This window comes from Falco rusticolus, chromosome 3 (genome assembly GCF_015220075.1).
Source record: "Falco rusticolus isolate bFalRus1 chromosome 3, bFalRus1.pri, whole genome shotgun sequence".
In the NCBI taxonomy this organism is placed as follows: Eukaryota; Metazoa; Chordata; class Aves; order Falconiformes; family Falconidae; genus Falco; species Falco rusticolus.
In genome coordinates, this window is record NC_051189.1 from 42,432,660 (window position 1) to 42,458,708 (window position 26,049).

General features: G+C 38.0%; 1 protein-coding gene across 2 annotated transcripts; it reads left to right on the top strand.

Moving 5' to 3' along the window:
• Nucleotides 1-25,209, top strand: MYBL1 (MYB proto-oncogene like 1). Of its 2 annotated transcripts, XM_037381145.1 has the most exons (16): nucleotides 1-415; nucleotides 4,293-4,395; nucleotides 4,521-4,592; nucleotides 7,608-7,700; nucleotides 8,731-8,951; nucleotides 10,706-10,889; nucleotides 11,115-11,189; nucleotides 12,713-12,817; nucleotides 14,054-14,287; nucleotides 14,597-14,965; nucleotides 15,459-15,601; nucleotides 16,000-16,114; nucleotides 17,802-17,918; nucleotides 18,005-18,109; nucleotides 20,626-20,805; nucleotides 22,590-25,209. In XM_037381145.1, the coding sequence occupies exons 1-16, from the start codon at nucleotides 396-398 to the stop codon at nucleotides 22,716-22,718; spliced, it is 2,265 nt and encodes a 754-aa protein (XP_037237042.1). In that variant the 5' UTR covers nucleotides 1-395; the 3' UTR covers nucleotides 22,719-25,209. The 2 variants fall into 2 exon arrangements, with proteins under 2 accessions (XP_037237042.1, XP_037237043.1); XM_037381146.1 differs by lacking the exon at nucleotides 20,626-20,805.
• Nucleotides 25,210-26,049: the final 840 nt, after the last annotated feature.

Consider the following 26,049-nt stretch of genomic DNA (forward strand, 5'->3'; position numbering starts at 1 on the left):
CAGGGCCGCGCAGCGCAGCAGCCCGGAGCGGGGGAGCGCCGCCGGAGCCCGCGGCAGCTCTGACAGGAGGCGGGAGGCACGGCTGAGCGAGAGAGGGGCCGCTGCGCGCTCCGTCCGTGCGGGCAGGGGCCAGGCCGAGCCATGGCTGGCGCGCCGGGGGCCGGGCCGGGCCGGGGCTGAGGGCGGCCGCCGGGGCGTTGCGGGTACCGCGAAGCTCCGCGGGGAGGAGGGGGCTGCCAAAGGAGCCCTACCCGCCTCGAGTCTTCCTGAGCCGCCAGCGCCCCGCTCCGTGCCCCGCCCGCCCTGCCGTGAGAGAAGGAGCCCGGGCGGGGGCTCGGGGGCTGCGCGCTGAGCCCCGCTGCCGTGGCGGCCCCCCCCTATGGTGCGCCCCGAGGATGGCGAAGAGACCGTGCAGGTGAGTGTGGCCCCGGGGCGGGGATCTCCGCGCTTTCGGCCCCCCCCACCCCAGGCAGCCGCTCTCTTCCGCGGCGGCGCCCAGGTACCCCCCGCGCCCCGGGATCCCTGCCAGGTGCCGCCGCCGCCCCGCCCCGTCCCCGCCGCCCCTGGCCCCCCCCGCCGGGCCGTGCTGGCGCGGCGCTCGGCCTCCCTCCACCTCCCGGCCGCGGGTGTCACTGCCCGCCTCCCGCTCTCCGCCCTCCGGTTCCTCCCTCGCTGGGCGCCCGCACAGGTACCTGCCCGCCCGCCCTCCGCCTTACGAGCACCCGCTCCCGAGTATGGGTCTCGCCTCTCGCTTAGCGGCCGCTCTCACCTCTGTGCTTTCGCTGAGACCATCTTTGTTGCAGCGTACCCGAGCGACTCCTTAGGTTTTCTTTTCTGTGGCCTGCCAGTGACGACTGTGTTGTCTCAGCCGCAGCTTTGCTGGTTACTTTCCTTCTGCTGGAGTAATACTTTTTGCTTTTTTCCTCCCGAGTGGCTTTGGCACAGCCTTGATGCATGGTTTGGGGCTGTTCAGTTAAAGTTAATGTTCAGGGCTGCTGATTCTTCCAGTATCTTAAATGCACCTGCTTTCTTTGATTTGGCATATTCTTTGATTGAGGATGTTATAATCTAGCCCGAAATCTTCCTGAGAGCGAATGTTTTCCTCCAGAGTTTCTGCAGCAGCCCCAGATGGTTTTGATACATCTTTTGTTTTATTGATACGAAAATGGGTGTGTCTTTACTTTGTATTCAGAAGGTGGGTTTTGGAGAACTGTTTCATTGCTATAGTTATTTCTGTCCTAAATAGAGAATCAGTTTCTGAAAAGTGATAAAGAAGTGTAAGAGAAGGATGAGGACTGAGAAAGGAAAGGGTACTTAGTGGATAGTATTAACCTGTGAGTTACCTATGGCATCTTGGGTTTACTGTGACTGCATGCTTCTAATGGAATTGGGAGTGGTTTCAAAGTTTCAGATTGTAAAACTGCTGCTGCATTTTCCTGTGACATGAAAAGAGTTTGTAAGTTAATCTTTTTCTGCCAAACCGTAGCTAAAACAAGAAAGCAATGCTTTGGTGTTCCAGTTGCGTAAGGAACAAAGGTTCATCAATGGGTTTAGCTTGCAGAGGCTAGCTGCTGGAGCTGTCTATACTTAGCATCTCCAAGGATCAGCTTAGAGGGAGAATGTTTCTTGTTACTCCTAATCTGCATTTTGTGGTTTTAAGAGACTTTCATGCATGGCATTGCAAACAATAGTTTCATCTTTGCAAAGCTTTAGCTTGTATTAACTCTCGTGGCTATGGAGTGCTTAGGAGTTGTAACTGAAAATACAGCTGGTTGTGGATAGCAGAGGAACGTTTGGTTAGAGATAAGTAGCCCTAGAGGAATACTGTGTCAGTGTACGATAACTACAGTGATTCGCTTTTGGAGATAGGAGTTTATACAAAGGTGATTTCAAGATTGTTAATCTAGGTGTGGAGTAAGGAGAAAGTATAACTGTTTTGCACCAAATGGAATTAAGTTTAATTTTGTTTAAACTGCTCTTGGGTTTTGCATTTGGAGGCTTAATTTTGCACTTAATGGCTCTCGTCAGGATTGCAAAGACAGGTAGCACAGAACTCATGAAATAATTACTTTATTGGTCTAGATTTCTTATTTGGTGGCCACATTCCACTTTGTGCAGTATTCTAGCACAGTTTCATAACTCCAAAAGAATCGTCAAGTGAACTATAGCAACCCCGTGTGTTTGGAAATCTTTTCTCCTTAACCAAAAGCTTGAGTTAATAATCCGAACCATTCATGTATATTTAATTTATAACCTACTGGTGTACTAGTCTAAACAAGACTGAAGACTAAATGGTTATTCATGTGGAATCAAGGTGCATGAGAGGTTAGCATCCACTTGGCTGGCCCCTCGCACCTGTGAAGTGCACAGAGGCAGCCAGAGGCTGTGCTGGTCTGGCTGTGGGACTTGTGTACTGCTGGAGAATTCCTAGTGCAGGGTTCCTAACCGCCGCTGCGACAGGGACCCCATGTTGTCTAGAACCGGTGCTGTCATCAGCACCACTGCCACATACACGGAGCTCTTCCTCTTCTTTTTAAAATCCCCATGACTTCACGTAACTGAAGGCTCTGTTCTTGAACGAGTTTGCTGTGCAGTGGGTGAGTAGACTGTGGACAAGGTCTTAACCACAAGGCCAAATTTTAGTTATAAGTAAACTGTATGGCTTGATTGGTATGAAATAGGATTATAGAATCAAGATACGCTCCTGAAGTTTGTTGAGAACCTGTGAATAAGAGACCAAAAAATAGGGGGGGAGAGGAGAAAACTGTTAATTTACCTGTGAGTTTAAATTCTGTTTTCTTAAGTCCTAAGCTGCTTAATGCAAAACTCTCACAATCACTGAGTTTACAGCTTAGTTTTTTGTAAGGTCAGCAAGTTCTTCATGTACTTGCAACAAGCTTACTGCTTTGTATTTCGCTGGCTCCACAAAGTTTAATAAGTTTAAATATCGCTAACTATTTCTACTGCATCATGAAGGCAAGTAGGGCAAATCTATCCACATGCGGTGTAGGATGTAGAAGCAGTGTTAAATAGACTGGGTCTGCAAGAGTTGGATACACACTGTCCTGTAATAATGCTTTCAGTTAAGCAGTGCTCTTCTTGAATGACCTATATTCATGTTGGCCACAGAGAACATACTCACTTCATGGGAAATAAAAAATATACATAAATGGCTGATTAGCATGCTGTGAATTAGCATTCACCAGCAATGGGTGAATTGCATGTTCTGGAAAATAACATAGAGATCCGCCATCTAATCAGTTCTTAGGATACCAGCACAGCTTAATTCCATTACCGGGAAAGGATTATTTTTTTTTCCTTTGGTTGAAAAATGGAAGTAATTTTCAAGGCAGAGAAGAACTAATACATTTATTTTTGAACATGAATTTGTTATGTATATAATGCTTTTTATAGTAATAACAAAATGGAGGGAAAATTAAGGCTGCAGTGTGAAACTGCTTCTAAAGCAAGATGTGTACTTGGATAGGAATCCCTTCTTCATGTCTTTGCTATAACCAATGCAGAGGAGCTTCTCATCTTGCTGTTAGGCCCTAGGTTTCCACATGTGTTTGAATTTATGCTGTCTAATGTGACTCACCGACATGTAAGTTCAAGTGATATTTCCATGAAACGTTTCCCTGTGCTGCTTGTTAGTAAGGCTTTGTTTCTCAAGGCTGTGAAGTGTGCACTTCTCCAGTAGATGGAGTGTCATCTACGTGGAGTCTGACCTGGCTTCCCGCCCCTCAGACGCCTAATTTAAAGGCTCAGCACTGACATGGTCTTTATTTCTTGCTGGATTTTTTTTGTCTTCAAAGATTTGTCTCTTAATTCCTGTAACATTGAGGCAACCCTTTTGCTTTTGTCTAGTGTCAACTTGAGATTTGATTTGGCACCCTTGTTGTGTTTGCTGTTTGAGTTACGGAGGTGGAACATGAATGTGTTTTGCAGACTAGCAAACCACTTTATCGTATAAGCTCATTTGTGTAAAATAAAGATGCGTAACAAAAACGTGATCTTAAACCGTAGCTTTTGCTTCAAATTTAAGTCTTGAGTTGGCGTGAATTATCTGCCTGTATCTCAGTATGTGGCCTTGAAATTAAGGTTAATTCTGTTCCTTTGACGTGGTAAACATAGGCTACTGCTAGAGGCAGATCTTATGTTTGTGCAAATTCTGTATGTCATTTTAGAACAATATGTACAGGCTGTGAAAAAGCTACAGGTAGCTAGGAAAAGTAAGTTACTGAGAGTTAATTTAAACTCTGCCTTCTTCACTCTTCTGTTGTACTCTGCAGTGAAGAAGATTATGACCTTCTATATGTGGATCATGACTACGAAGCGCCACAGCAGAAAGGTTTGAAGAAGATATGTAACAGGGTGAAATGGACACGTGAGGAGGTATCTTTTTTTTTTTACTTTAGTTTCATTCCTATATGATATTAGTAGCACATGAAATATGTTATTATTTAGTACCATAGTGGGATACCATGTAACATTTATTGGCTGAGGTTATGTCTTAACAGGATGAAAGGCTAAAGAAGCTGGTGGAACAAAATGGTACAGATGATTGGGCTTTCATTGCTAGTCATCTACAAGTAAGTTGATTCTCTGTTTCAGTTGAGTTCCCTTTTAGTATTTATTTACGTTGGTCATGTCTACTTTGGAAATGAGGTGAACCAGAAATCAGAAACACACAATAATAAAAAATATTTTAAAGGATGCTTGTAAATTGGACTTGAGATCTAGCTCAGACCCTAGAGAACCTTATCAGCTCAGGCTGGGACTGAAGTAATGGTCTGAAATGATCAAAAATAATTGATGCCTTCTCTCCACACTGACTATTTGTTTTCATTCTGGAATATATTCCTGCTTCCTATTGATTTGCATCACTTGTGGTTACATCTACAGTTCACAGGTTGCTTTTGAAGCAGGGAAGTGGGTTGCATCTGAAAGATTCCATGAAAAGAGCAGGATCAGTTTCTTAAACGCCTTAGGAAAAAGGAGGGTGGATTGGTGATGGTTTTTTTTATTTGATGTTTGTTGGGTTTTTTGTTTGTCTGTTTTTGGGGGTTTTTTTGTTGTTTTTTTTTTTTTTTTTTTAGGGTAAGTTCTGCTTCCCTAACATATGTAAGTCTTTCCATCCAATGATGTCTTCAGTTGCTGTGAATAGAACCTTAGTGTGTTTCTTGGAAGTTTCCTACTGACACTTAAAATTTCTTGTTCTGTTCTGATGGTCAGGTGGAATGAGTAAAAGAGCTGTTGGCTCAAACATGAGATGGCTCCTCAGCTGTATGAGCTGCACTGGTAGAAAATACCTACAACTAGAATCAATGATATGTTTCTCTTCTGATTAGATGTTAGTAAATGCCTACTTTAAAAACATGGCTAGAATCTAAGGCTGGAATCACTACCTAGAAGTGGTATTGAATATTCAAATATTGGAAATAAAAAAATTACCCCCCCCCCCCCCCCACCTTTGTGGCTCTTATAATACTGAGTGAGATGATATGGTTGTATGAAATTCCTCTGTAACTAGGTAAAAATACACTTGAATTAAACTTGAAATGCTGAGCAACTACTGTGCATTGTTCTCATCACGTATGTGCAACTGTGGTGCTTCTAATTCTTTTTTTTTTTCTAGGTAACAAAGTATAGGTATCAGGGAAGGATCTCAAAGCTTGTACATTTGAGTGCACAAGCAAATCACTGTTCTTTACATGCACATTATCCCTTTCCATAAAGGCAGTGAAATGAGTGAATGGCAGAGGAGAAAGAGATGATATCAAGACGCTTTTGTATTGAAATTTTGTATTGAAAACTGTTTAACATGTTTGGTGATATTGATCTGCAGGTGTAGTATGGAGTTGCGTTTAACAGATCTAACAGTTTAGTTTAATAAGTTTTCCAGCTGAAAACAAGTGCTTCTGGCGACAGAAAGCTATTGTTCAACTGGGCCCAAGTGAGGCTGGAAAAAAAACTCCCCAGCTATCATGGAAAACATGTATGGAGGATCAGGTTGCCCATTGCAGAATTGTTGATGTTGGGAGGAACATCTTAAGGTCATCTAGTCTGAGCTCCCTGCTCGAGGATCAGCTGGAGCAGGCTGTCCAGGACAGTGCCCAGTTGGGTGTTGAATATTTCTGTGGATGGAGACTCCACAGCCTCTCTGGGCAACCTATTGTTGTGTTCAAATTACAAAGCCGAATAATACAGGCTGGCATAATTACCACTTAACTTGTTACTAGTGGTCTTTTGCTAGGAAAACCAAGTGTATCTTGAGTTGCTAGCTTGTAAAGGCACTCAAACTACCATGTTTTTCAGAACCCTGTTGTACTGTTGGGCCTGGCACAAGTAAGCCTTCCCTTCTGTTCTGCCCCAAAAAGCAAAGATGGCTTAAAGGTGACTCTCTTGAGACAATGCAGCTTGTATTATCTTTCAATCTATCATGGCTAAAGCAGACCTGAAACAATTTTATTGTTTTGGCACATCATTTGCTTTTGCTCTTCTCCCCCAAATATGTCATGATTTCAGAAATGTCTGGAAGGCAAAAATACTAAAAGGCCAGAACTCCAAAATTTTTCTTTCATCAAAAATGGGAGTAGCTGTCCTATACTGAGTCTGCCTCTTACGGCTTGTCTCCACCAGGAAATGATGATGTTTTGTAACAAACTCTAGTGTGCTTTTAATCATACAGTATCTACTTGTGGTTAACTTGAAGGTACTGTGATCGATTATAATTTTAGATGTAACAGTCTTTTGGCTTCTTGTTTAACTTCATCTTAGCATGGTAATGCCTTTACTTGGTACACAAGCCCAGCAAAACCTTGAAATTGGTACTTGCTATCCAGCAGCTTGCACTGAAGAGAGTAAGTTATGTCCCAGTGTTATAAAAGGCATACTAGTGTGCTGTGCTGGGGCAGGTTCTTATCTGCATCTTTCTAAGGGCTGGAGCAACCCTGAGAGTCCTAAACTTTCATATAGACAGTTTTTAGGAGGCTAAGTGAAAGCTTACTTCTCTTTCATAACTGGGAACAATATTTCACAAAATCCTTAGTGAAGCCACAGAAAAGCACCATCTGTCCTGAGCAGAGAAAGCAGTGTTGTTTTAATTAGTATGTTAGCTAAACTTGATATAAATCTGTTTTCTTAACACTCTAGTAAAGAGCTGAGAATATATTCAAGACTTAGAAAAAAATTACTTTTTTACTTGCAAGAAAAAATACTTCCTTTAAAAATTTCTTTCCTTCTATAACCTTTATATAGGTTATAGATAATATCAAAAGCATGTCAATCACATAAAGCTCAGAGAAGGTGTGGAGTAATGAGGACAAAAATAATTCCAAGTTTTTCTTTAAAGAAGAGTAAGTTCTGAATTTGATAATCAAAGTAAGAACATTGAAGTAATTAGAGCTTTGTGCAAGGCTGTTTTTTCTGGAGAAAAGTTTTTATAAGCAAATGGAAGAAATAATAAGGAGAATGTAATTATACTTACAACAAAGGTCTGGATAAGTTTTAATTTGTAATAAGCTAATAATTCTGGCTAGCTAATATTTACAGTTTTATGTATTCAAGAGTTTAACAGCTACACTGGTCTTCTAAAACTATTTCAGAATCGTTCAGATTTTCAATGCCAGCATCGATGGCAGAAGGTACTAAACCCAGAACTGATTAAAGGTCCCTGGACTAAAGAAGAAGATCAGAGGGTAATAAAAATTAATTGATATTGTACTGTTAGTGTAATAAAACTGGCATCTGACTGCTAAGAATATGTACTTTTTCTTAGGTTTCATCCCCACAAAGATGATGTCTGATGCATCTTGTGACACAGATAATTATGTTATGCTGTGTGAGAAGAAAATAAATTGCAGCTGTTCTTAAGTAGATGGAATGTCTAGTCTGCTCAGGTGTTTCATTTCTCTTTGCTCACATTGCTAGCTGAACTACTCTAGCTTACCAAAAAGAGATCTTATAGCTAAAGATCAAAGGTCTTATTTACATCTTTTGTTCCTCAAACCCACCAGACTGAAGAGGGTTGTGAATGGGAAATTATTTCATACTTTACTGTTAAAGAAGCTGGCAATGGTGCGTTAGACTCCTTTTCCCCTTCCACCTCTGTTAATCCTTGCTGCAGCTTTTTGCCTGTAAAACCTGGACTGCTCTGTAGGGAGGTGCACATATAGCTTTCACATATGGTATTTCAAATTATCTGCTCGTTCTCTCTGTTTGAAACTTTTTAAAGATGTTTAAAACTAGCATTTGTCAGCTTATGAATATGGTCTTCCTAACCTGTATTTTTTTACAGTTCTCATCAGTCTTTTAAGAAAAAGCTGCTAAAGTGTAAAACCACGTGAAAATGCGATGGAGGCTGGGATGGTGTAGGTTTTTTCTCATATCTATATCTTGTTGAAAAAAACTCATACAAGCATCTTTACCAGCTTCTTTTTTGCTCTTTCCTAATGTCAGTTTATGGAATGGGTGACAGAAAGGGAGTTTCCAAACGAATGTTTTTATCGGTACATACTTTTTTTATTCTAAACATAGTGAATTTGGACTTAATAGTAATTTCTTGATTCCTTGAAACTGAGTTTTGAAACCCCAAGTCACGGTCTGCCTCCTTAGGCCTAGTATCTTATCAAGTTGACTGTTATAATCCTGTTCTAAAATGTGTGTTCTCAGACTTTGATTAGGAAAATCAGGTTTTGGAATTACAACATGCTTTCATCTGTGTTCCAGGTTATTGAATTAGTTCAGAAGTATGGTCCAAAGCGCTGGTCTCTAATCGCAAAGCACCTGAAAGGAAGAATAGGCAAGCAATGTAGAGAGAGATGGCACAACCATCTCAATCCTGAGGTAAAAAAGTCTTCGTGGACAGAAGAAGAGGACAGAATAATCTATGAAGCTCACAAGCGTTTGGGAAACCGATGGGCTGAAATAGCAAAACTGCTTCCTGGAAGGTGCTTTTCAACTCTTATTTGTGTTAAATACTGGAATATGCGAAGTGGTCATCACGCTACTCTTTACAGTGTAATTTGTTAGTCAGAGAGCATCTATTGGAACTTATGTCACAACATCTTTATCTTGATAGATACTGAATTTTTTAAAGATCTGCATTTGATTATGTATTATTGAAAAGCCATGAAACAATAAAAAGACCTTGTACACTCAACAGGTTCCTTCAAAAATCCTCCTGATCACTTACAAAAAAACCATGTAGTAGACCTAAAGAGAGTAACTGCAAGTAATAGTGGAAGAATGCCTTAACATCCTATGACTTGGTATCAAAATGCCTTTTTTAATATGCATTTGGAGGTGACTTTGTTTTTGGTTTAAGATCAGAAATTCTTCTGATGTATTTCTTTTTGTGGAACACTTCTTGTTAAAGAGGGACATTCAAAAAAGATCTTGGTAACCTTCAAAAGTTCAGGCTTAGGAGTCATGCGTTGCAAAGCTAGTTGGTTACCATACAGTGTCTAAGAATGAATTGTGTATATTGTTCTCCTTACAATTGTTTCAAGTGTGATTGCCAACTTATATTCTTGTGGAAAACAAAATTTTAGTGTATAAGGAGTTTAATGAAATAAATTCTTCTACCTTGTACTGTTAATTGAAATTCAGCGTTAAGCTGTTCCTCTCTGAATTCAGTCTGTGTGTTCAGGGAGGTGACTGTGCCTGAGGAATGTCAGCAGTTGCTGTGCTGGGTGAATGAATCTTTAGAGACATGTGTTTAAAAATTGGACATCACAGGAAATCCTTTGGAGGGATGGGGAGGGAATGAATTGCATCTTAATAGAATTTCAGAGAGGGAAGGTGAGTTTCTAAGGACAGAGGCATTACTGATTCACTACTTGCTGAAAATAAATCTGAGATGAGATGCTGCTGAAGATTGGATCCTAGATCTAGAAGATTTGTAAATAATCTAGTGGGATGAAAAAGGGGAATCCTTGGAATTGAGCTTAAATGAAGAATGGAGCTTAAAGCAATTTTTACTTCCGTATATATCTCTCTAAGCCTAGTAATAATGCTAATGTTTTAAACTAATGCATTCATACTCTACTCTTGCCTTAGTGCTTGTCCAGTGCTAAAAGTGATTTCAGCCTGCTTGTTAAACTGCAGGCATTTTCTTTCCAAAGGGAGTGACAATGGATACTGGTCTTCTGTCGTGCCTACTTTTCCCTGTACAAGATCAAGGGCATGACAAGGTAGTGGGATGTTCTTCCATAAAGCTGCACATAAACCTCAGAGCTGGGAATGCCGGCTGTAATTTTTTTTTTTTTTTTTTTAGATGAGATGTCTTCCAGTAGCAAGCGCTGGCCACAGTGCCCTTATTATGCTGAGGGACAGTAGGGTGATTGTCTTAGCATCATGTTCTGCAAATTTGTAGCGCAGGATAAATAATATAGTGATAGAGAAGGCATGGTTATTCCAAGTATCCAAGAAAAAAGGTTTTCACCCATGATAATAGCCAGAACCAAGGTTTTTACTTTTGCTACTTCTAATTTCCTGCAGACTTGAAGTTTAATAGAAGGAAGTTTTGAAGAGAGTAGCTTCCTAGTAATTATGCCAAAATCCCACTGATAATAGAATTTTCAGTCTAAGCTGCTGGAACTTTCTGGATCTGTGGCTTTGGATTCACCTACTGTACAAACCCTGTAATTATGCCCTGCTTAGAAATATGGAAACAAGTCACTGTTGTACACTTGCATTTTAGGACTGATAATTCGATAAAAAATCACTGGAATTCAACAATGCGAAGAAAGGTGGAACAGGAAGGATATTTACAAGATGGTATAAAATCTGAAAGAGCTAGTTCATCCGAACTTCAGCCCAAACCTTCTCTGACTATGGAACACTTGCACACTCAGAATCAATTTTACTTACCTGTTCAGACACATGTAAGTTCAAAATCCAGAATAATTAGTATTTCCCAGTTTCAAATAATTTATTTGGTTTAGAATGAGAAACAAATCTGAAAGATTGAAGATCTGTTGAGTATTTTTGTGATACTATGGTAACTTAAGATTTGTAAACCATAATAAATAGTTTATGTACAATAAACTAGAGATAATTTTATAGCCGCCTTTTCTTTAGGGTTTGTAAAATGATCTATGTCTTTTTAGATTCCAGCATACCAGTATGCCTCACCAGAAGGCAGCTGTCTAGAACATGCTTCGGCTTCTTCCAGCTTAGTTCAGGTAAATTGTTAATGGGCATTGTAAATGAAGAGAATGTACTGTGTATTATGCTGTAAAATGAAGAGTTTAATAACTTGTAACTTCAAAAATGTCTTTAAGTCATCATTCACCTAACTTTATGTAAGTATTCCTCTGTAAGTAAGCTTGCTAGCTTAATTGATAGTCCTAGGTAGCAAAAAAGGAGATGTCTTTATACATCTCAGAAGCACAGTGGTTGTGTTTATTTCTGACAGAAGTATGGCTTAAAACACACTACTAGTAAAACCTTTCCGTAAAAATTACAACCTGTTAATATTGCCTAGCTTCTGGGAGATTTAAAGACAAGATTTTACTACTTTATATGTGTAATAAATACAACCCTATCTGAAAGACTCAGTTCAAATGACTTACTGTGACTTATACTTAGCGGCTGTGCGGTTTTGTTCTCGATAGGTTTTATTTTTTTCTGACTGATAAACTTCTGTCTATCAGTTGAAGATGCTGTTTTGCAGCATTCTAAATGCTGAAGCATTGAGAAACTGTAAAAAAAGAAAACACCCCAAAATTGGATATATTTATTTTCTTTTGCTCCTTTGGTCTCACTTAGAATATATCTGAAATTCCTCGTGTATTGCAGACTGAATGTAGATCTTGGTTTTTAATATGACTTCCTGAAGAATTTCTGTGGATTTGAAATCAGTAAAAAAATTATTTTGATGTGGGGAATAATACTTACTTTGTTTGTGCTAGATGTGTTGGAGTATTCTGCAGAACCCTGTACCTAACCTTAAGTTTCCCTGTGCACGTCATCTGTTTCATATTGCATTTTCTTCCTTGATCTCAGTATAAGAATACAAATCATAACAAAACCTCATATGGCCTTTGACACTCTGGATTGCCTTATACAGAGAAGTATAAGATACTTTCTGCTCCTTGAAGTCTTTCCTAAACTGAGGAGTATAGTTAGTTTTGAAACTCGTGTTATGTATCCTCACTTACCTATATTCATAGCAATAATAGAAAGTTTTAAGGAGGTTAAAAACAAACCAACCAAGCAAAACCAAATAGTTGATTTCTTTTTCTGATAGTAGTGGTAGGATTGCTTTGGTAGACATTCTGTCAGCAAATGTTCATTTGAAACACTTTCACCCTTAGTGAGGATAAATAACGCAAAATTCTAGAAAGCACATGAAAACTCACACACATCTACCAAGGTGCCAACGTTGTTGCTTCTATTAAAGATAGAACTGAGTGACTTTTGGTTAAAAAGTGCTATAATACAGTGAGCATTTGCAGGCCATATTAGAAACCTGTTAAAATACTAGTTTGTATACCACTTTTACATCAGATCCATCTCCTCTAATTGCTGGAGTTGTTTCATTTGCGAGTGACTACTGGATTACAAAATATGATACAGCTTGAACAGCACTGTTCTGCCATACGTGGATTTCTGTTAAAAATGTAGCTATATTATAACAGAATCTTTGCTGTGGAGGGGTGGTGGAGGTGGAAAATAGTAATGGATTCTTTCTTAAATTTTTCAGCAATCATTTATTGATGATGATCCTGACAAAGAAAAGAAAATAAAAGAACTTGAATTGCTACTTATGTCAGCAGAGAATGAAATCAGAAGAAAACGAGTGCCTTCTGTAAGGACTGTAAATACTTGAATATGCTTTACTGAGATTTATCCTCAGCAGTTTAATAATGGATGTTTGGTTTTGTGTGGTGTTTTTTCACCCAACCTTCTAAAATCAAACCTATGGCTGTTGGGTTGTAAAACGAAGTCTGCATTATTAGAATTGAGGCAAATAATTTTTAGTGCAGTTTTCTAAAATGGAAACAGCAAAAATATGACCTTCAATTTGGCAGTTGTTCTTAAGACCCAGGATTTTAATCCTCTTCAAGAGGTACCATGTTTGTTGATACCACTGCCATTTAGTTTTATAGATCAGCAATTTTGATCTTCTGTTCAACAGAGAAAGGTGAAAATTAAATAGGTTTGGCCCTGTTTGATTTCAAAATGTTTTGTAGATTATATTTCTGTCAAACTTCTATGTGAGTGCTTGCAATGCTTAATATCCACATTTGGACACTACAAACAGTATATAAATTTGCACTGCACAAAATTTAAGTGTACTTCAGTGGAATTGGGGAAACTTGTAGATGACAGTCACTTATTTTCCCAGGGACAGGGGGCTGTGAACATCAGACACCTAACCAACCCAGCTGTATTGATCACTAATTTAGATTATGGGTGAACTTCCCATTTCGTGTGGTGGAGATATTTCTGGCATTCTCTTGAAAAAGTACAATGTTCTGCTTATCTAGTGGAATCTGCTTTGCCTTCTGGATTTCCAGTGAAAATTAGAATTTGTTTCTTGAGTATTAAGCAGGTGACTAAAACAGGATAGCCATTTAGAAGTTAAGTACACTATCAATGCAGAAGCCGTGTTAAAGAAAAAATCAGATCAAACAAGAAGTATTTCACATTCTGGAAACAGTTTATAATCTTAGAATGTACCTATGTTCTGTAGTGCAGATGACTTCGTAATACACTGACGTTCATGAACACAGGAAACTTGCTTGCATCAGAGGTGATTTTTAATACAACCTGTAATTATCTAAGTTATAAGCATATATAAGGTATGAATGAGACATAAGATAAAAATCTTAAACAGTTTGAGAATGCTGAGTATGTTAATGTAAGGAGAAGACTAACTGCATTAATGCAAACAGATAATTAGTGTTTGAAAAAGCAAAAATGAATAGTTATGCTTAGTGTTTCCACATACTACTATTTTTTTTCCTCCCTGCAGTCACATGCTTGATTCTTTTCAGTTTCTGAGTTGAATAAGATTATCATGTTTCTTTGTACTCTTTAGCAAGCTGGAAACTTGCCTTGTTGGTCTGGAAGTTTTGTCATGGAAGATGGTGTGTCTAATACGCTGAATAGCCTTGGGGAAGAAACAAGTGAGTTCTACAGCATGGATGAGACCCATGGCACATCTGTTCAGCAGAATTCACCACCTAAGTGTTCAACTGTGGAAGCAAATACAATGTTATCATCTCTACAAACCATTCCAGAATTTGCAGAGACACTAGAGCTTATTGAATCTGTAAGTCTGTATTTATTCTAATGAATGTTTATTTAGGAACATCAACTTACAGAATATGTGTAAACTACTCTTAAAATTACCTTATTCTGTACTTGTCTGTAGTTTCACCCACACTGAGGGATTTGTTTTATTACCTGTTTTAAAAAAATGTTTAAAGTATTCAGTGTTTTAGGATTGTGTGGAAGATGTAGTGACAGTAATTCAGTATATAGTTTCTGGAGGTAGAAAGCTGTTGGATTGACTTGGACATTGTGAAATAATCTTGGATAAGCCTGCTAGTGTCTGAGTATTTTGCATCTCGACTTATAGGATCCAGTAGTGTGGAGTGATGTCACCGGTTTTGAGCTTTCAGAGGCTGTTGCATCTCCTGTCAAGCCACCTCCAGTAAAACTAATGAGGATTCAACACAATGAAGTGGCTGCTGAGTGCCAGTATAATGTCAGTGTTGTGCTTGATGGCAAAAAACACAGTAGCGTCACTGGTGAGGAAGAAGCAGTTTTTCCAACAACCCCAAACTTAACTAAGTTCAGCACGCCACCTGCTATCCTAAGAAAGAAAAAGAGATTGCGCGTTGGGCAATCACCAGTTAATGAACTGAATGATGGCTTGTGTAATGATGCCATCAGTGTTGCACTAAAGCATACACCAGTGAAAACACTACCATTTTCTCCATCACAGGTGAGTTTTATTTTTAAATATGGCTAAACATTAAGACAGCAGTAGGTGGGTTATAAATTACAAGTACTTTCTTCCCTAGTCATACATTGTGGCCAAAACAAGTATATCCAAAAACTTCTTAAAACATTTGCATAAGGGAATATATATTACACAGAAATAGTTAAATAACCTATTTCCTCTGTTTTGAAGACTAATGGTGTAGGGGAGGGGGGGCAGGCAGTGACTTATGTCTCAGCTCACACTTTTCTCATGCAAATAATAGAGACCAGTTGTCTCTGTGACCTAATTAAGCAGTAGAGATTTTAAGGAGAAGATCAAGGTTTCAGTGATAAATATTGCAAATGTCTTGGAGTATCAAGTCAAGAAAAGTTTTATTGGGATTTGTCAGTAAAAGCCCTTCAGATATATACATAATTTTTTTTGTTGTACTGCTTAGTACAGTGGTGAAGTTTTGTCCTTTAAGGTTGCTTAGGTTTTTGTCTCTTGTGCTTAGTTTTTCAACACTTGCTCTGGAAATGAACAATTTAACCTTGAAAATCCTGCATTTACATCAACTCCAATCTGTGGGCAGAAAGTTCTTATTACGACTCCTCTACACAAGGAAATGACACCAAAAGAGCAAAAGGAAAATGTGGGGTAGGATTATTACATTAAACATCTGGTGGTGTTGCTCAAAAAACCCAAGTTTTTCTAAACATTGAGAAATTAGTCTGCTTGTGTGCATACTGTAAATGAGTTTTAAAACCCCTAACACTTAAATACTTGTGTATAAACTGGCTTCCTGTTTTTAACATAAAGCGATTTGTACACAGTTAAAATCTTTCATTTTTTAAAATACTGAACAAAATCCAATTAAAGTTTAATATACCTGGGGTAACGCTGTGGTGATCTTAATACCTTCAGATTCATGGTGGTGATATCTGTTGTATAAATTAAAGTATTTTAAAATGTTTCTTAGATTCATTTTATTACATTACTGTTGATAAAGTAAAATATTAAAATGCATGTATGAATACTTCTCTATGCTTGAATAGTTTTAGAACTCCCACAATTAGAAGATCTCTTTTGGGTTCAACACCAAGGACGCCAACCCCTTTTAAAAATGCTTTGGCTGCTCAGGAAAAAAAGTATGGTCCCCTCAAACTTACGGTATGTAATGACAATGTTTATTTTCTTCTTTGTTAAAAGTCTTAATGCTCTCTTGTTTTTGAGGTATTGTAAGCCTCAGCATGATTTAGAAAGCATTTTGTAACAGTGCTGCAGTTTCAGTGACGTTCTATATTACCCTAGAGAACAGCTAGAATGTGAATCAAAAATGTTTCAGATTTTGTACATTAGACTAGTATCCTGTGTAGTATGGAGGCATTGCCTTTTTGAATGGCATTTGGTACATATAATAATTTGATCTATGGTATTCCTAAACACATTTGTGAGTTGTTTTAAATTTGTTTAGCCTTGCTAACACTGTGTCTTAGGAGGTGGTAACATTGTCTGAGATTTTAATACTTTAGCATTCTGTTTTCTCAAAATAAATATTGTAAGTGAGAGAGTGAATGGGTGTGGGTCCTCCTACTGGATAATCTAGTAAGAACAGACTGGTGCAGATGAATATGACTAACTGTTGTTTTAAGCAACTTTCACATTGACTTGAAAAACTGCATTATCTTTGAATCCTCTGGACTATCTAAAAGCTGAGTTGTTTTCTGGGTTTGGTGGTTTTATGGTGCTAGGACTGAAACTAGATGTTTACCACAGCATGCTAGTATTTTGAGAATTTTTTTGATGGAAAGGTGTTTGGAAGTGGTTTATCCTTCCTAGGGGCTTAATTGAGTGATGCCTTTAATTTTCTTCATCCTAAAAATCAAAATCTTATTTTAGCAGTTTATTACTTCTCTGATTCAGATTCTCTGATTCACAGAAGAATTTTTTTGGTTGGCTATGGATTATGTTAGGGTTTTTTTTTCCTTTCCCTAATGAATTAAATTTTTGCTCTCTTCCTAGCCTAGCTAAGGTATGTTAATGCATAATAACTTTTGGAATTCAGTAGACATATGCTTTTCAAGTTCTGAAAAAATTCCAGCCAATACATATTGACTACTTCTTTTCTGCAAACACAGAAGGTAGCTCAGACTTTGCCACAGGGCTTGGCACCATCTGTGTTACCCTATAGATTCACGGTCTCTCACTATGCAAATGGAGTGGTTTGGCATTCCTGTTTCTGTCCACTATTAACGTCCTGTTCAAAATCAAATTTTGAGGGCTTAAGGGAATTCTTCTCCTGTTGGTACACAAAGGAGCCATCTGTATGGTTTCTGTGAAATTCTGAACTATACTTAGGACCATAAATGTCTTATTCAAAGGTTTGTGTTAAGATTGATATAAGTTCCTTTCCCAACAACAGTCATACTTTTATAGTACAGTTTTTTAGCATGTTTGTATGCATATATACACACACACACATATATTTGTGTTTAGGGATGTGTTTAGTATGTAATAAAGTGTTTTTATCTCTTTTGTCAGTGGATAACCATTGATAATAAATGCAAACAAGTAGTTTGCACGTTGTCTTCAGTGCCGTCTTGCGTTTTTTGAGGCACTGTGTGCATGTATGTATTTTATCTGGCTAGAAATAATGTGTAGTAAAGTGAATTTAAAAATCTGCATAGCCTTGAAATGTTGAGCTGTACTTGTTAACTGCAATAGCTTAAATCCTTTTATCTGTTGCTATACTTTGCAAGATCTCTTTTCTGGCCTATACTAGCTGAGATTAGAACATGGTAAAAACTAGCAACTAATGGACTTCCTGTGTTTTCTCTTCCAATTTTAATTAACTTAGTCACAACCACTTGCCTTCTTGGAGGAAGACATTAGGGAAGTTTTGAAAGAGGAAACTGGAACAGATATATTTCTCAAGGGGGAAGATGACACTGTGTATAAAAGCTGCAAGCAGGAGGTAACATTGCAATAGTAATTTCAAACAGGAAATAACTGCTTTTAAATAATATTTTACAGTTTTTCTCTGCAAAATGTTTATTGCAGCACAACTCTTCTAAAAGAGTCAGAAAATCACTGGTCCTAGATCCATGGGAAAAAGAAGAGGTTGGTGCCCAGCTCTTCACAGAAGATAATAGTTTAGATGTACACGTAAGTGTTAAACTACAGAAGAGGATCAGTGGCAGCAATTTTAATATAGAACTGAGTATCTTTCATTCTTTCAACGAAAATAAAGTGTCTGGATTGAAGCTAGATTCATAAATTTAGATAATGAATATCACCTTCAGTTTGAAATACTACTTTAAATACTTTAAATACTTAAGCAATACTTGAACATTGGGCTTGAATTCATGCATGAATTCTTCCTTTCAGGCCTTCAGAGCAGGACTGGTAATGTGGATGCTTTGCAGATTTGCTGTTATAGCAAACTGCTTCCATGCTGGTTGCCTATAAACTTTAGTATATGAATATTAACATAGGCTGCATCTCGAATGCTGTGGTTTTGGGCCCCTTACTAGAAGAAAGATGTTGAGGTGCTGGACAATGTCCAAAAGAAGGGCAATGAAGCTGGTAAGAGGTCTAGAGAGCAAGTCTTTTGAGGAGTGGCTGAGGGAACTGGGGGTGTTTAGCCTCGGGAAAATGAGGCTCAGGGGGGGACCTTACCGCTTTCTACAGCTGCCTGGAAGGAGGTTGTAGCAGGATGGGGGACTACTGCTTCTCCCAAGTAACAAGCAACAGGATAAGGGGAAACAGCACCAGATGAGGTTTAGATTGGATATTAGGAAAAATGTCTTCACTGAATGGGTTGTCAAGCATTGGAACAGGCTGCCCAGGGAAGTGGTTAAGTCAGCAACCCTGAAGGTATTTAAAAGATGCGTAGATGTGGTGCTTAGGGACATGGTTTAGTGGTGGACTTGATAGTGCTGGGTTAACGGTTGGATTTGATTATCTTGAGGTCTTTTCTAATCTAACAATTCTGTGATTTTACATGTGCTGTGCTGAAGCTGTCTGTAATACACCAGGAAGATGGCTTTTGCCCCTGGGTTTTGGATGTGTGTGTGTGTATGTGTGTGGCAGACACATTCTAAAGATACCTAGTGCATAGTAGGCAGCATGTCTGTCTTTTCTGCTCTTCGCATAATAGGGGGATACTTTAAGAAATATCAAGCATGTAGAAGATGAGATTTGTGGGCTTCCTCTGCCTGAAGGAGTTTGAATACTTCTGCCTCAACAACCAAGGCATCAAGAGTTCAGATATGGGGCTGTTTTGGTCCCTTATTCCTTTAAAAAGTAGCCCAATATTTTTGCAGTGGATTGTTTGAATAGATGAATCTTTAGTCTTGTAATTTGAAGGAAAGCTTTATTCTAATCTAGTTTTGAATGTATGTACGTGTTTAATTCTGTAAGAGTAAATGTCTGTGACTCTTGGATCAAGTACAGAGTTATATTCAAGAGGTAGGAGCTAAAGGCCTTAAAAAGAACAGGTGCTTAAATCATACCCCTTTCTGATTATTGTAGCTGTTTTTCTAAATTCCCTTCTTAAATGCCCGGTAGGCTGTGCCTGCCTGCTGGGGGTCAGGTGCCCTGCCACCTAGTGGGAATTGCCTGCTTCCCGGGAACGTCTCTGTCTTGTGCGGAGCAGCTGCAGCCGTTCAAAACCGAAGCAAAATGCCCAGTGTTCTCTTAGTAATGTTTTGTTATGGCGTGGTATATGGTGCATCACTGATGTTCAGGTTATTAAGCTAAACCAAGATACACTATGATGTTGTGGTACGTTAAAGGCAGTGGACTGGGAAAAAATTGTTTTTCCTCCATTTTAATGACGGGTGCTGGTATAGCAGGAATATTTGCTCTTAGCAAGAGAGATAGTGGTAGTATCTGATTTAAGAAAGAAAAATGTACCAGTCCCTAAGTAGAAAATATGAGTCCTTGTGATGGTAAGTTTAGGAGTAAGGTCTGAGGTAGAATAAATACGTAAAGGTAGCTTAACACATTTTAGTGGGGTGGTTTTAAAGTGACTAAGTACATATTGCTGCTGTTACTCTCCTCTAATTTAGCTTTCTAAAATCACCATATACCTTTCTTCTGCTTTGCTATAGCGAAGCTGGATTAATTTCTTTTTATTTCCATAAACATTATAAGCAGATAAAGTTTTCTGGAATGATCAATCCAGTGCTTATTTCAGTTCTTAAACCAGTTTCTCCCCCTGATGCTGATGTGGTCTTAATGTTGGTTTACTCCACTCTCCTTGTGCTTACTTTTACAAGGGTTGTACTAGAAGTGAACTGCAAGCTTTTTTCTTTAGAATTGCTCTGTAGTTACCACTTTATCAAGTCTTGTTCTTAACAAAATGTAATCAGCTGAAACATGGATTTATATGAAAGAAACAGTCTACTCAGTAATGCCGAAATCATGCTAGCAGCTATTCGTTTTACTGTGCTCAGTATTGGCTATGAATCCCAGTATAGACCACGCTAATTCTTCATATATTACTCATTACCTTGTCTTTTTGGATTCTTTCCTAGGGTCTTTCTGATAGTATTTGCTTCGTTTAGATTTTAGCTTCTCTGATCACAGCAGATTTTTTTGGTTTTTTTTTTTTTGTTTTAAATTTAAATTAAATACTAATTCTTATTCCTGTTCCCTACCCTCTTTTTTGTCAATAGTCAGAAAATGCATACACCACATCTTTATTAATGATACCATTGTTGGAAATACATGACAACAGATGTAACCTGACATCAGAAAAACAGGATACAAACCCAGCAAACACAGCAAATGCAGTAAATAAGAAGAAACTGAATGCATGTGCTTCAAAAAATGTCAAAATGGAGAAAGCTCTTCAGGTCTGGATGCAAAGAATTCTGTTAGTTTTGTCAGCAGGTTAAAAAGATTTTTTTTGTTTGTTTTTTGTCTTGTACTAATGTCTAGAATTGTTCAAGTCAGTGCTCTAATTTCAGTCAGTGTTTCCATGATCCTTATTTCTTCTAAGTTGTTCATTTGTCCATCAAGTGTTTATTCATACTAAGTTCTTTAAATATAACCCTGATGTTTCATTGAGTGGCCTCAGAGATTTAAATTAACTCTATTCCAGCTGAAACCAGGACAGTGGGGGAAAAAAATCTGGCTAGACCTACAGTACAGGTTTGGGTACCCAAGTCTAGCAGTAAGAAAACTTGATTTGGTGCAAACTAAACTTCTCTAGCACATAAGTTTCTCAAATTTCACTGGTGCTTTCTTCATAATAAGCCCAGTGGGTTAAGCAGAGTTCATCCACATTCTGTTTGGTAATTGTTCTTGTAACGTGCCTGTTCTTGTACATCTGTATATTTTCCATACTGTTAAAACCATGGAACCTAGTTTTCCTCTGTGTGTGGCTTGACCACCAGGTTTAGGGAGAGATTCTCTTTGACTTGACTTGGCACCTGTTCCAGCTTGCTTCATAGGAAGTTAATGTATGAAGTTTTTGTGTCTTCTCAAAATATCTACAGGTCTGTATTAATTAAAAAAGGTAGGGCACCTGGTGCCTAATATTCCATGTCCCACTTAAATGCTTTAACAATGATGTGTTTTTAAGTACAGAGACAACAGTATTACTTTCTGATCCTTTCTTATGAGAAGAAAGCAAACCTCATTTAATTGTGATATTCCAAAAAAAGAATTAACTGCTGTGAATTGCAGCAAAGGTGAATATATCTGACCCAGAACTATGCTTTTAAGAATACTTAAGAGGAGCTTAATCATCCTATATTCACACAAACGTTCTTATTTAACTCTTTCTGCTCTTTCTCCTGAGAAATTGCCTCTCAGTTTAGTGGCCTCTCTAACCATGAGACTGTTCCATGAATCAAGTCCTGCTAAATTTATAGAGAAACTCAAATGGCTAATTTTCTCTTTGCATCTATATGTGGAACTGGTCCTTCGGATCAGTTTCTACCTGAATGTGGGAGGGAGAGAATCTTGCATTCTTCATTATGCTCCAATCTGCTGGTGTCAGGTTCAATCTAGAGCTGCTACAAATCAGCTTGAGATTCAGTAAATCATGTAAACATGCAGGGTTTGCTTCATAGACAAAGCAGGACTAGTAGCTCAATTATTCTTCCGTTCATTATATTTATTCATAATTCCTTTACCATTTCTAATATATTCCCAAAACACCTGACTTATCTTCCACAGCTGTCACTTTGGTTCAGTGAAGTCCTTCACAGTATTCTTTTTCAGCTGCCAAACCATTTTGCCTGCCTTGGTATCTCCAGACAGCTGTCAATAGTTATTTTTCTGCCTGTTGGACTTAGCACATTTAAAGGGGAAGATATCCAAAGAGAAGATGACTTAATTAACTTCCTTTTATGTATCAATTGTGGAACTAGTCTCTTTTTAAGAGAATTTTTAATTTTGTGTATTAGAACTTGAAGCGTAACACAGATGCAGTACTGGGGGAGCTGGATTAAGGGGTGGGAAGAGAGCTTTGTTGTAGGTTTTATGTATTGTGTTGTAGAACTGAATCTGTCTCAGTAGAATACAGTGTTGCTGGACTTCATTAATTTATTGTTACTTTGAAAGGTTGTATGAGAATTGCTCAAGTATTTTAGGTAAAAGAATCTTTTAAACTTAATTTTATTTTATGCAGTCAAATTGTGAATGGGAAGCAGTTGTTTATGGAAAAACAGAAGATCAGCTTATCATGACTGAACAAGCAAGAAGATATCTGAGCACATACACAGCTACCAACAGCACTTCAAGGGCTCTGATACTGTGATGGTCACTGCAACTGACAACCATTTCTTTCCATTGAAACTGACACAATGTTGAAGGCAATTCCAGCACAATACTTCTGAATTAAGTCTTTACTTTGAGACAGTCTGCTAGGGGAAACCTCACAGCTACCTGAAAGCCTCCTTTCTTCTTCTGACTGACAAAGAACAAACATGAAGCTCTTGTATTCTATACGAAGGGATAATACAAACAGTTCTGCAATGAATTTCTTTAATATTAAAGTAACACGCTAAAATATGATAAAGAATGATAAAATACATTGCAGTACTGACAACACATAGTTTTTAGGTCCATTTTTCATATTTATTCGTTTGACTTGCATTGCTTTTTTTCTGTTAGTGCATTTTCAGTAGAGTAGGTTTATAGTTTGTTACTGGTTTCCAAATGAGTAACATACATGACTGAATGTGCTTTTGCTTATGTAGCGTTTTTCTAGTATATAAAGAAACACGATGGAAAGGAGTGTAAAGGAAAGATAGAAAGTTGCACTACTAATTTTTTGGTATGCTGCAAAACAATGAAATTAACTACAGTGTTAAATATATTTATTTGCAAATGGTACTAGAAGTAGGCAGAGGGGGGTGAATTAGGTTTTAGTGTAAAGCATCAGTATTTTCTTCATAAATCTCAAAATGAGATGATTGTTGAATGTATTGTACAGTATGTAGGAATGGGGAATTTTGTAAATTGGAAAGGAGTCTGTTTTTATAATTTATTTTCATTTTGAAGCTTAAATGTAGATATTTATATGTATGCAGGTTGTCTAGAAGCCAACGTTGTTTCCTGTTAAAACAGCTAAAATGAAAAAAGGACAAGTTTAAAGTATGGAATAGCAGAAGAATTACAGTGGTGAAGTGTACAAATCTATGCTGTATGTTACATCTACATAAAAATTGCACTATAACCCTTAAATCACGTTGGTCTACAAAATAATTACAAGGTATACCTGTATTATACAGCAGCTGTTCCTGTACCTTGTTTAAATATATTTAGAAAGGAATGGTGGCATCCTGTATATGACCCAGGAGTACTTCATTCTGCATAGGAGCTAAAAACTTAATGCATTTTAATTTTATTTAAAAAAAAACCAACAACAACAAAAAACCAACACAAAAACAAAAAGCACCAAACTTGGCACCTTGGATCTCAAAACAATTGTATCTGCACTTAAGTTGGACCATTATATACTTACTTAATATTTGAAGAACAAAGAGAACATTCTTTTATTTATGAAAAATCTTTGTCCTTATTTAAAGGTATACAGGTCACAACGGTTGCTTTAGTTGCCTATTTTAGGTATTTGCACTTATTTTATGTCTTTTATTTTTGAAGGAACGTTTTGGTTTGCTTTTGTTGTAGAGATTTTTATGCAGTTAATTTCAAGCAAGTTGTAATGGTGTGCTATCAACAAATACTGACAGGTAAATAGAATTGTACACTGTAGTTTTAGTTATTTATAATTCAGACACTCTTCCTCTCCACTCCCGGGTGTGCTGCTACAGATAGTGGCAGAATCGGCTTGCTGCTATGAGAGATGGAAAGAGCGAGCATCATATGCACTGTATGTAAAATTACAAAAATGATGTCAGGTTCTCTAGTTAACTTTATGAGATCAACCAGTACTATGCAGGGTGTGGAAAGTATTCCTATCACTTTAATATCAAAAATGGTAGAGAATAATTTTATTACTGGAAAATTTTAATGCAATGAGTGTCACAAGGAAGGTAATGGGTTATTACACTTTTTTAAACATGTCAAAACTTATACGATCCTTATCTTAGGAGCTTTTTGATATTAAATATTTGCCTGGTTAAGATAGACGTAAACATTTTTAGCAGTTTTTAATTCACATCATCATTTTAAGGGGGGAATCCTATACAAGCAATGGATCAGAAAATACCCATCGCCTATGAAAACTGAGATGAAGCAACTGGAATTCTTGGCAGTACTAGATTTAGGTGGGCATCACCAGAATGGATTTAACAGCAGCGTTTGACGCTGGAGATGGCAATTAACTCACAAAAAAAAGAAACAAAGCATTAAGAGAGTGTGAATATCTAGAATCTGGATGATTTTTTTTCTAGAAGTGGTATCACCAAAACTGCCTATAGCAAGTTTAAGCATAGATTTATGGTAAGTAGTATTGGTTGGATCATTTAGTTAACTCATACTTTGTTGCTTTAGCAGGAAGGTTTTAATCTTTCATATGTCAGGCATCTTTTTACTTTTTGAATGTTGTGTGCATTTGCATTTCTTCCAGTTTATAAGTAGATTGTACATGCAGCAGCCAAACTTGCATGAAACCTAAATACATATTACTCCATATTTTTTGATTTAAGTTTGACATAATGTGTGTGCAACAAATGCCTTGTTTATCTTAGTTTTTGTTGTACTTCAAACTTTTATGTAAGGGAATCTCACATACAATACAGACCATATTAATGCCAGAAATAAAGCATCTATGTACCAGGTTACTGTAAGTGCTTTTTATTTGAGAACTTAAACACTTATGCTTGTTAAAGCAACGTGTGTGTGTGTGTGTGTGTGTGAAACTGCAAGAAACCTACACTTTCTGGACCAGGCAGAGACAAACGGCAGTCAGGCAAATCAATGTGTTGGAGTCAGCAGGAATCAGCAGGATGGAGTTCCTTGACAATAATACATGCTTCAACCCAACCTGCTTGTAAGCCTGCTTGTATTCGGTTGGCAGTTTGTCTCTCAAAGTTTTAGCACAAATATTTATGTATAGGAGACATATTTGACAGATGAAGACTGTTGCTAGTGGCTACTGTAAAGCTTTTTTATGTTTCCTTGCATGTGTATGGTAGAAGCGATATTTTAGTATGTGTGCCTGGGTCTTGGGAGGCAAATGCAAGTGTAAGCTGTGCAGTGTGATGTGTTGGGTTTTTTTTACCACCCCCCCTAGTATTCACAAACATGTTAATCTGAATTAGTGTTAGACTTCCACTCTTTTATTTTGCTAGAAATGTGGGCATTCAATAGATAATATCTATTGCTTTTCCCAGTTTTGTGACAAAATATAAATGGCAGGCAATAAAGTAAAACAGTCTGTTGAAGGAAAAGGACGAGAGGGACTAACACAAGCCAGTTCTTCAGAAATATGTCCTCGTAATTTGTATCATCCAGCTTGCAGCTGTATAAGCAAACTGTGACTGTTCCGGAGGCTTTGCTGGGGTTCTGGCTGTCATAGCCAGACCACTGTATGACTATCCTGCAGACCTGCTTGTGTTTGCATGCGTGAAGTTCTTTAAGCGAGGTGGGCTGATTGTAGGGCGTTTGTTCTGGTGACTGGC

Coding starts and splice junctions, on each gene's coding strand:
- MYBL1 (XM_037381145.1), top strand. CDS start 396: ATGGCGAAGAGACCGTGCAG. Junction 14,288..14,596: donor CACTAGAGCTTATTGAATCT/GTAAGTCTGTAT, acceptor CTCGACTTATAG/GATCCAGTAGTGTGGAGTGA. Junction 18,110..20,625: donor ATAATAGTTTAGATGTACAC/GTAAGTGTTAAA, acceptor TTTTGTCAATAG/TCAGAAAATGCATACACCAC.